This window comes from Limulus polyphemus, unplaced genomic scaffold (genome assembly GCF_000517525.1).
Source record: "Limulus polyphemus unplaced genomic scaffold, Limulus_polyphemus-2.1.2 Scaffold2116, whole genome shotgun sequence".
Classification (NCBI taxonomy): domain Eukaryota; kingdom Metazoa; phylum Arthropoda; class Merostomata; order Xiphosura; family Limulidae; genus Limulus; species Limulus polyphemus.
In genome coordinates, this window is record NW_013667726.1 from 53,467 (window position 1) to 65,653 (window position 12,187).

A 12,187-nucleotide genomic window follows, 5' to 3' on the forward strand; every position below is an offset into this window, starting at 1 on the left:
GAGTTGAAAGTGACTACGGAAATTATGTGTATTACAAAATTGTATCAAGAAAGAATAAACTAGTTTTAATAAAGAAGGGACTTGTATCACTGAAGTTCCTCGGAAAGAGTTTATACCGGAGATTAACAAACGAACAGAGACCTAACAATACCAATAAATTTGTACAATTTCACATGTAATCGATCGAGTTACTGAATATATCTGATAACTAACGCTAATCTGATAATTACACTAATTTCTCAATCACCGAATTAAATTTAAACCGACTTATTGCTTTACTTATTTTCGCCTTTAAAATGTATTTCTTTTTCTAGGAGTTTGGCAAAGCGTCTCGGCCATTAGCATTCGCAAACATTCTAGGTATTCTTACAAACAACTAAATTCAAGCAATTATAGCATACAACAATATTTAGTTTTGATCTGTGTAGGTAACTTTCTTTGACCAGAAGTTAAAATTAATTAGTGATCACGGGAATACAAAAGTCGTTAGAAAAATATAATTGACGTTTACTAGGTGTTTTCCTAAAATTTTCTTTTAAAAATATTAAGAGCAGTTAGGTGTAAAAAAAAAAATGTCAATGTTATCATATGCAATCAATGAAAAGGGTAAATCGCTTTCTACTGTCAAAATTCCAACAAATTACACTTACACATAGCAGGTGGCACTGTATGATAGTGAGATGATGGTCGAAATGCAAACTAGCGTACTGTTTTACAAATAAACATGGACAGAATCTCGATGAAGAAGGATCATTAATTCTAGAAGTATTCAATCTTATTTGTACGCCTTCGATTTTATTATAGCATTGGCTATTATGACTGGTCTTCAACCCCAAAAATGATTTTTTTTATTATTATTATCAGATACTACAAATATTCTACATTTCTGGTTGAGGAAGATACTTTCACACCTGTACACATTCTAATTCTATTCTCAGTACTAGCATTAGACTGCTATAGCAGACCGAATTTAATTTCCAGTTTCCATTTCGTTGTTATTACTATTTTTTAAAATCACACTTTTGAAGCACTCTGAAACTTGCATGTGACTTGATACAAAAACTATTAAAGAAAGAAAGACTGTGAGTCTCCATAGTTCTTTTTCCACCAGGGAACATATTGCTTATTATATCCAACATATTCTGGAAAACAAAAATTCTAGAAATAGTTTTTCCAAAATTTGTAGTAACTTTTTCTAAAACAAGGCCAAGAGCTAGGCATTCTGTTTGAGAGAGAGTATGTTCATATTGAACACACAAGAGTTTAATGATTGTTACTGGTTGTCCATTTTGTTTTAAATACCTTATGGCCGCAAAGGAAGTTTAAGGTTTCTGTGGGGATAGATTGTGCATAGAACAGAGTTATAAATATAAGGTTGTCCTGAGACCAAACTCTCTGTATATTGTGATTGTTAGATAATAATCATTATTCATTCTTTACACCTGCATTTTATAATATTATTTATTTCTTAGGCTACATTTGTTAATAGTTTAACATTTTATTGGTGCTTTTGTTGATTTAAATGTTACTAAAGTTTACTGTTTTTAATTTGTGAGACTTTTTCTTTTGATTTTCTGTTAATAACATGCTCAGTGTTTTTAAAACATTCGAGTGAAGTCTCTCTAATACTACTAGGCACATCTAAATTGCATAATCTTGCTAGAATTATTAACTCTGGCTTTTTAGAACCCTGAGTGAACTATTGATTGATGTTGTATTAATTTCAAGTTGAGTAAAATGCTTATACCCTGTACATCTTACTTTGTTAGAGAAGAAACCAGTTATTCTATTTATCATCCAAACACCTACTAGCAAGAGAAGATAAGATACAGGCAATAGTCATAGAAACACTTTCTTATTTAAACTACAGGTTCATGGGTTATATATGACTACTAAGTAGAGGTATGATATCATAATCTATGCTCCTATAGACTAGTTCAGCAAGTATACAGAGAGACCCCCCCCCCATGACCTTCCTCATGTCATCCTGTATCACTGTGTCAAGAATTGGTGATGATTGGTCAAGAAATGTGGAAACTTATAAAGGAATAGATATGAAGTGACAGATATATGACTGTGTATTTTTTTCTACTGACACACACACTTTGCTTTATATAGTAGATACCTCACTCACAGTAAACTATCTTGTCCAAGCTTATAAGTGCTAAAATACAGCTTTAAGTGCTCTGCTTTATTCCAAACTTGTAAATTCTAGATTTCTGGTCCTCAGTTTGCCTTCTGCTAACTCACTTTGGGTGATAAATGGAATGGTTGCATGATTACGGAAAGGAAGTAACAGCATAGTCTACAGATCCCATTGTGGTCAGCTATAAAAGAAAAAACACCTGGTGCAGAACAAAGTTTGAAAACCACTGTTCTAGATCACAGTAATATTTGAAAAATAATATACTAGACATGTGAATTGCTACTGTTATAAAAATGAGCAAAGTAGGCCATTAAAAATTTTAAAATATAGTACGTTAGTCCCCCTACATTAATCAGAAAACGTAACATCCATAGATCTAAGTGTCAAATCATTTCTAGTATTGAGAAACAGTAGACTCCTACACAATTTTCCAGTACTTTCAATATACAGCAGCAGTATAAATATTCCTGTGCTTGTCAATAGTAGTCAATAACAGTATTGAAATAGCAGTAACTTATAAAGTAATATAGATATCTTAACCAGTGACAATAAACGTGTATATAATTTTGCAGAACCCTTACAAGCATAGTAAACTTGGTGAAGAAGAAGCTCCTGTCAGTGAGGCTGTAAAGTTTGGATGGATCAAAGGAGTTCTGGTAAGATGATTTAATAAATAAGAAGTCATTTGATTCTCGTGTTATCATTGTGTACCTTATTGTCAAACAATATAGATTTTCTCTAAAAATGAATCAAGGAGTATACAGGGAGTAATAATGGCTGGAGACGGCTTGAATGAGTAATAAAGCAAAACTTTAATTTGAGTTTAACATAACAAGTGTACAATGTGTCGACAAGGTTTTGTCATCATCAGGTACTATTATTAGTCTCAAAGTGGGTTCCTCATCATCAAATTTGAATACAGGGAGTATTTGAAATTGAGAAGATGGGAGATTACCTTTATAAAAGGGAATTTTTGGTTTTTTAACTTCCCATGACTTTAAATTATGAGCTCCTTTTAATTATAAATTGTTTGCTCTATTGTTGTGTTGTCCAAAAAAATATTATTTAGAAATAAAGTCAAAAATCTATAAATTGACACTTCTACTGCATTACATAGGTATTTAGATTGGTTTTTATTAAACAAAATAAATATGTATTTTATTTTTAAAAAAGTACATAAACCCTTTATACACTGCTAGTTAAGGGCTTAATGTAATCTGGTTTCTTGTAGTTTAAATCTAAAGAATGCACCTGATAATGAGCGGAAGGAATTGGCTGAATCTTGTTGATTCAATACCAACATCTGATTAACAATCATCAGACTTTCTTGAATTCTTAATTTCTGGTCATCGTCAGCTTCATTGGCTATGATAGCATTTTTATCTTTAACAGTGACAATGTATTTTGAGAGGATGTTGGTAACAATACCATGTTCTTTCTGAGTTTATATCTATGGATCACTAACAAATATTCCATAAAACCAGTAATATCAAATGCTGTCACATATATTAATTACTGTGTGTAAAGTTTCATAAAAAAATATATTCAAAACTTCACAAGTAATTGACAGTGAAGAACACTTGAGTTTTTGTGACTTATTGTAGAACTTCAGTTTCATCATGATGTGTATAAAGTTAACTAATTTTGAGGCTGAATTTTTGTTGCTGTAACATTCTATTGCAGAAACTGTTATATTTTGATCTAATACTCCTTTTTTTTACTTATTAAATTTCCAAAGGATAACAAGGGGGGGGGGGACAATTGACTTATCTAGTCTTCCCTATTTTCTACTATCAACCTATTACATACTATGTATAGGAACCCCTGTCATATATCTAACCCTGTAACCCTAATCTCTAAAGTACTTGTACAGTCTCCTTCACTGTCAAAGCCTCTGCCACACTTGAAGGTAAACTATTCTATAGACTAACCATTGTATTAGAAAACTAACACTACTTCAAATGGAGTCATGTTTCAGTTTTTACATATATTGAATTTGCATATATTCTCTAGTAATATTGCTTTCAGAATGTCTGTGAAAATGTTACCCAGGTTTATAGATTCTATCAACTCAACATACTTTCATAAATAAGGATTAAAACTGAAAACTCTTCTATATCAAGCCTAGTTAATGGTTTATTTAAATGTCTTTTTATAGTTCAGTGGTCTTATTTATAAGCAGGCTACTAGTGGTGTTAACATTGAACTGAAATTGTTTCAGCTGTATGCATGATTAATTGATTAACAATGGTTAGAGAAATGTCCTCACTACAGACACTATGTTGAAAACAAATGTAAAATTTTTCATTCCAAAAACTTTTGAGGAATTTTTGCAGTATTTAAATATTTAACATCAAAATATGAAATTGAGTGAATATCATTTGAAATTACCCTTTTTAAATACTACACTGTATCAATAACACAGCTTTGGAGTAAGTGTATATCATAAACCAACATTTTCAGAGTTATTGTAAATGCTGTTTCTTACAACACTCAGTTAATTTAATATATGTTTTAGTTAATCTTCAGAATGAGAAAATATGTTGAAGTAAGAATTTCTTAATTTATGAACTTAATAACAATTTAATTGATACTAACAATCTTTGAAATACTTATTCCTAAAAGTTTACATTTTGGTGTTTTTAAAAACTGGATGACCATATGGAGGGCAACATTTTCAATTTGTTAAGAAGTTAATATCACTGTTGAAACTGACAATTTCATAATAGTTTCTAGAATCAAGACCGAACAGTAACCATGAATATATGAGTTTGGTGACCATTAGTGTAAAATTGGTATAGAATTAACAAAATCTGACTTATTCATTCCTTAATGTGGTGATCTTGTTCTACCTTTTACAGTATCAATAGTTGCTTACTGGTTATCATTAAGTGTGAGAAGATAAACTAATATGCATGCATATTTGTAATTTTTGTACATTTGGGATATAAATATTAAAATGTGTACATTTGTAAGCATAGTAGATAGTTCTAAATATTGTCAGATTTTAAATTTTAATTTAAATCTCTGTTACAAATAAATTTTTGATGGTTTCTTTTCCTTCTTGTTTTCAGTTGTCTAGAATAAAGAAATGTCTTTTTTTATATGCTGTTTAGATAAGATGTCTTCTGAACATATGGGGGGTAATGCTCTTTTTGCGCCTCTCATGGGTTGTAGGCCAAGCTGGGATTGGTAAGTTAATTATCAAAGTAAGCATAGATCTCATTAGCAGTACTGGTATGTTGATAATAATGTTTTTTGGTAATAGTTTTGGTGATTTTAAAATTTGTTTATCCAGGTTAATAGTGGTCCATGAACAGTTCTAGTAAGTGTGTTATCCAGGATGTAAGTAGTCTACTAAATAGAATTAGTAAGTTTGGTAATAGAAATGTAATACAGTGACACATATTTGTCAAGGTAGTTTTATGAGTACTAATAAAAAATATTTAATTTTCTACACAAATAAGTATAAAAATTTCAGTCAATGTGTGACCTCTTTTGTTTCCCAATAATATGTTTTGTAATTAGTTAATAGTTCAGAATTGTAGAAAGTAATAAATAAATAAATATATATATATACCTTCACTGCCAGGGAAGCTTAGAAAATTATGGATCTGTTATAAAATATTACTCATTGAAACCCTTTCCTGTAACTAGTAAACATTGATGAATTACACACCATCTGGATAATCTAATGAAGATTAAAACTGTGGTATAAAAACAAACCTTTAAAACAATAGCAGATTGGAAAAGCTAAACAAACTGCTTTTATTATTGTAAATATTTGGCCAATTTTTGCACTCTACTAGAGAAATTGAATCTTTACCATATAGATTATAAGTATTAGAATATTGATGTAAATTCTATTTTTTTTTGAAAGATAGCTTGAGTAATCACAATGTTTTATATAAGCACAAGATGCTTCCACAGTGCATGAAAGGAGATTTTCCTTTATTAATTATATGTATTCCTTTGTATCATATTACTCAACTAAGTGTACTCTGGCATTGAATAAACCATATTTTAATTAAATTGATCAGTAGTAAGTTAAGCAAATAAGTAACAATCAAAATTTCATTAGAAATATTATTCAGATGTATTTGAATAAACTCTTGTTTTGCTCTTATTGCATAAATGTCTTTTTCCATACTGATTGCCCCAAAACATCTAGCTCAAAAATGCCTGTACAGATTTCCAAACCATTCATAGAGATTGCATGGTTCTAACTTTCAAATACTTAAAATTAGATACTTTTGTTTACACAAATTTAAGAACTATTCTAAAATAGCAAAGGAAAGCTTGTTCAGATGAAAACTAGTCAATCTATGCATTATAAAACACTAATGCTTTTCTGAATTGTTTATTACATTTTTTGTTATTGTTTAAACTTTAACTAATTATCTATGGGTCTCAAGAATCTGTAACAGAATGGCCAATATATGCCCAAGAACTACAATATAACATTGATTGCATGTATATACCAATTGGCATTTTATACTGCTTTAGACAAAACACTAAGAAAACTAGCTTATTTGTTACTACTTGCCTACCTTTCAAAGTGTTCAGACTAATTCTAAGAAAAAAAATTTTATCGTGACAAAAACTGTCACCTTCAACTTTATCCTTTGTAACTGTAGTGATCATAAGTATGATCTGTATGATATGTTCTGATTGTTAAAGGAAAATATAGAAATTTTCAATATACAAATTTTAAGTTCTCCATTGTACTCCTTAATTTTGTGTAAATTTCCACTTAGTTCTTTTTTGAAAATGTGTCTTCTGTTTAGCAAGTTCCTATATTGATTCAATATTAGCAGGAATGAAATTTTCAAAAAGCAGAGGAACTCAGCTGGGTGAAGTGAACCTGAATTTGAAAAAGAAAAAATCTAAGAATCTCAACTAAGTTCCAGTACTCGGTACCGATGAGTACCAGTAGAATTTCACCCCTGGATATTAGGCATTAATCATACTTTTAAACCATGTGATAACTAAACCTTGCTATCAGTTTTGTTTTATTTCACTATTGGTTTTTTTTTCTATGTATTTTGTTTTTAAATTGTCTCAAAAGATCTGTGTAATGCTATGCTAAAGATATTTTTTGTGTGTGATAGGTATATAACATTATAAGTAGTGAAGTAATGTTTATTTCAGTAGATTTAACTTGCATATATGAACACATAAATTCATAAAGTTTTAAATGGACAGAAAGGAGCTTATTAGCCCATCAAGGATGTCTCTTCCAGCTCCCAACTATAACCACCCCCTTACTACTCATGTATTCATCCAGTCTTTTATTTAACTCAGTTGAATTTTCTGCCTCCTTCTCCCTTGTAGGCAGCTCATTCCAAAAGCCAACCACCTTGATTGAAAAGTAATACTGTTTAAACTGCAGACAACTCATACACTGACAAAATTTGAATTTATGACCTCTTGTCCTATTGTTTTTACTGCTAAACACAAAGTTTGATGCCTCTATATCATCAATACCCTTGATAATTTTAAACACCTCAATCAAATTCCCTCTGACCCTTCTCTTTTCTAGAGAAAACAAGTCTCTCCTCATAAGACAATCTCACCATCCCAGGTATCATCCTAGTGGCTCTTCTCTGAACCTTCTCCAACAATTCATTGTCCATCTTGAGGAAGGGAGCCCAAAACTGTACACAGTGCTGTAAATGAGGCATTACAAGTGATCTATACAGTGAAACAATAATATCCCTTGTCTTGTATTTAATATTTCTATATATTCTACACAAAATCCTATTAGCCCTATTGCTAGCTACAATACACTGTTTGGATGACTTAAGTGATTTTTCAGTCACAACACCAAGATCTTTTTCTTCAACCACAGTATTTAATGTATTCCCATTTAAGTTGTAACAATTTGAATTGTGAAAACCTACATGCATCACCTTACATTTTAGATAGTTAAACATCGTCTGCCACATATTGGCCCAATGCATAAAAATGATCTGAATTTTGCTGTAAGTCTGCAGCATCTTTGATACAGTTAGCCACCCCAAAAATCTTAATGTCATCTGCAAAGTTCAATATTTTGATAGTCATTCCAGAGTCAATATCATTAATATATATATGTCACAAACGGCAGAGGACCCAGCACAGAGCCCTGAGGCACACCACTTTTAACTGTGATCCAGTCAGATCTAACTTCATTTATTACTACTCTTTGCTTCCTGCTCTTCAGTCAGATCTATCTCCATTTATTAGTACTTTCTGCTTCCTACTCTCCAGCCAGTTTTCTATCCAATTTAATAACATTTCCCCCACACCCACAGATTTCATTTTTGTAACAATTCTGTTGTGAAGCACCTTATCAAATACTTGCTGAAAATCAAAGTAAACCAAATCCACAGTATTTCCTTCATCAACGCTTGCAGTAACATCCTCAAAGAATGTCAGAAGATTTGTTAAACAAGATTTTCCCTTAATGAAACAATGCTGGCTCTTTGACACTATATCAAACTGCTTTAAGTGACTTTGCAATGCATCTTTAATCACACTTTCCGAAACCTTTCCAAGTACTGATGTAGGACTAACTGGCCTATAATTTTCAGGACAATGTTTATCATATTCTTTACATATTGGACTAATATTAGCCAACTTCCAATCTTCTAATACTCTTCCACTACTCAATGACCTATAAAAATATTAGCTAGTGGTTCACAAATAAAATCTTTAAGTTCCTTTAAAACTCTAGGTTAAAAGTTGTCCGGTCAAGGGGACTTATAAATTTTTAGGATTCCCAACTTTTCTCTTACAATTTCAGAACTTAAAATGATATCTTTTACATCAATATTTTCCCCATACATTAAGTGCTCTGGTTGAGGCATAATACTTGTATCTTTCTTCATAAAAACTGCAGAGAACTTTTAATTTAATAAGTTTACCATCTCATAATCTTCCAAGATCTGCTCCCCAATATCATTTTTAAGAGGCCCAATTCCCATCCTGACATTCTGCTTACCCATTATATAAGAATTCCTTATTGTTTGATTTAACTCTCTCAGCCAACCTTCTTTCATATACAGTTTTTGCCCTTTTAGATTCCTTTTTAACCAGCTCTCTTGATTTCCTATAGTCCTCCACATCTTTATTATTTCCAGTAGGTTTAAATTTCTTGAATTATTATGTTTATCCCTAATATGATCTCTTAAACCTTTACTGTCTTGTTCCACTCCGTTGCCCCCTTTTTTTCTGCAGGGAATATGTATATTCTGTATGCGTATCAATTTTTCCCTAAATACTTCCAACATCTGTTCAAGATCCCCTCCCAACTCTTTAGTCCAATCTACAGAAGGCAGATCATGTCTCATTCCATTAAAATTGTCCTTTCTGAAATTCAGAATCAGGGTACTATTCTTGCTTAATTCTACATGTAGTAAAATCCCAAATCTAATAGTGCAATGGTTGCTTGTACTTAAATGCTCACCAACCACAACTCTGTATTTCATATTCACATCAGATGCTAATATTAAATCTAATATAGCTTCCTCTCTTGTAGGCTCCATCAACAGTTGGTGTATAAAAGTATCCTGAACATTTCCAAAATTCTACTCCCCCCCCCCTACTGTCAGACTCAAAATTTACCCAATCAGTACCTCTGAAATTAAAAAACTCCCATAATAACCATCTTTTTCAGCTATCATTCTGATCTCATTATAACAAATCCCAATTACAAGACTTCCCTTTATATCCTCTAACACTAACTCAAACTGACTCAACCTCAGTGCTATTTTCTTTGATATGCTCTAACTCAACAGGATGCAATTCATTCCTTACATATAAAGCTACTCATTCTCTTTTTTTCAATACTTTATCTCCCGTAAATAATCTGTAGACTGGTATTTCTCTCATCAAAATTGTTCAAATCCAACCAAGTTCCAGTGATACCTGTAATATCAAAATCCTCAGTTTCCACAACTGCTTTAAACTCATCAATTTTATTTTTAATACTTCTAGCATTACAACAATAACAGTTAATCATATATTTTCAACTACGTTCATGTTCAATGCCTGTTGTACATGTTTTTTTGTCAATTATATTTCCTATTTTACTAATATCATAGCCCTCACCTCTGTCTATCCCCAGTTTAAATCTACCACTACAGCTGAGTTAATAGCCGTAACTAACACGCTAGCCCCTGCCTTGTTTAAGTATAAGCCATCCAATCCAAAAACATTAACTTTCCAGTTAAAATTATCTCACAAATCCACCCAGCCTGTTTGCTCATCCCTACATATTGATCTGAGCCTGGCATTCAATCCTAGTGGCCTACTTAGTATCTCATCCCCATAATTTATTCTTGGCAATATCCTTTACAAAATCAAGCTATGACCACTTTCCTTAAATGCCCTTATCAATATCTGATACTTATCAATATGCTTGTCAGATCCATCTTTTCTTAAATCATTAGCCCCAACATCTACCACAAAAACTGCATTGCTACTAGCACTCTTAACTAGCTCTCTGGTTTTATCAGTTATATCCTGTAACCCTGCTCCTGGATAGCATAAGCTTATTCTTTTGCTTCTATTTACTCCACATACTACTCTATCTATATGCCTAACTAGAATCACTTAAACTATAACTTTCCTATCCTTTACACTATCATTCCTTGTGATATCATTTGTTTCCCTTACCTGCTTCCCCTCATTACTGCAAATAATAAACAGTACAAGAAATATTTTAGATGTATAGATAAAACTGTGCACATCAAGTTTTGTATAACACAAATATAGGATTTTCTAGACTTGTTATGAAATTTTTCAATGCTTTACAGTAATATATTTTTCTCTCTCAGGAAACATTGAAACATAAACAAAAACAAAAAAGGATTGTTTTTGTTTTTATTTCAGGTCTAGCCCTTGTTGTTGTGGGTTTAGCTACAACAGTAACATTACTGACTAGTTTGTCTATGTCAGCAATATGTACTAATGGAGAGGTACGAGGAGGTAGGAGATAAAATTTTTATAAATTGTTGAACTAATATTGATTTACATTTCAGGTCTAGCCCTTGTAGTTGTTCTCTTAGCAACGGTGGTTACTATTTTGACAACTTTGTCTATGTCAGCCATTTGTACAAATGGGGAAGTCCGAGGAGGTAAGTAATCGGTCCAATTATACTAGCCTATCTTCTTGCATGCTGCATAAGGGGATTAATACTAACCTAAGTCAAGGTGTCTCTCTGTTCTATTCTGAAGTGTTTTTCGTTGCATTCACATGTGTAAGTAATAGTTATGAATTAGAGGGAGTGATGAATGAAAGAAATAGCTTTTGTAATGTTGATTGGAATTTATTAAAACGTTCTAATGGTGGCTAATATGTTTTTAAGTGTTAAAATGTACAAACAATTGGGTTGGAACATGTGTATATGTCTGCAATGTATAATAAGAATAAACATTTAGTTAAACATTTGTTATTTCTTAGAACAAAATAATACTGCTAAAAATACATTAATTTTAAAGATTTTGTAAAACAAAGTACCTTTACATATTACATTTAAAAGTATTTAATTTGAAAATACATTTCAAAAGAATCTATTTCTGAAACCCACTACACAAGTAAAAAAACAAAAATTGTGTAGTCTAAAATCAATTCCTTAATTGTTGAGGCAAAAGTAGATACCTATAGTGTATGATTGCAAAGAAATGCATCTCTGACAGGTCAGAAATTATGTGACTAAGTTACAAGTAAAGTGGTCTGTCTGTTTGAGTAACAGCATGGTGTGTAAAAATTAATGGTTGGCAAACTGACTCTGCCGTCGTTTTCTGTGGAGTTTAAATTAACTGCATGTTATATAATTCAAAAGAACTGCATGTCCCTATCAAGCTTCATTTGTAATCAGAATGAAACTGATGTGTAAAGAAATGTTTACAGGCTAACCAGTATTTTTACACACACACACACACACACACACACACAATTATTGCTTAAATTGAATAAAAAAATGTTTGTGTCTCTAGTATTCAGTATTATTTCTAGTATATATATATATATATATATATATATAATTTTAATTT

General features: G+C 31.4%; 1 protein-coding gene and 1 long non-coding RNA gene across 3 annotated transcripts in view; one reads left to right on the forward strand and one right to left on the reverse strand.

Moving 5' to 3' along the window:
* LOC106465993 (solute carrier family 12 member 2-like) overlaps positions 1-12,187 on the forward strand; it is a 95,417-nt gene that overhangs the window by 28,205 nt on the left and 55,025 nt on the right. Inside the window, exons 1-4 of one of the 2 annotated variants that reach the window (XM_022393961.1) lie at positions 673-765; positions 2,719-2,802; positions 5,263-5,338; positions 11,173-11,268. In XM_022393961.1, coding sequence (XP_022249669.1) covers positions 5,293-5,338; positions 11,173-11,268 — 142 coding nt within the window. In that variant the 5' untranslated portion in view covers positions 673-765; positions 2,719-2,802; positions 5,263-5,292. Of the gene's footprint in view, positions 1-672; positions 766-2,718; positions 2,803-5,262; positions 5,339-11,172; positions 11,269-12,187 lie in introns of those variants that run through there. The other variant, XM_022393960.1, reaches the window with a different exon arrangement.
* Positions 7,498-12,187, reverse strand: part of LOC111087409 — a 6,291-nt gene continuing 1,601 nt past the window's right edge. The window contains exon 3 of the long non-coding RNA XR_002612110.1: positions 7,498-7,699. This is a non-coding gene — a long non-coding RNA (uncharacterized LOC111087409). The remainder of the gene's footprint in view (positions 7,700-12,187) is intronic.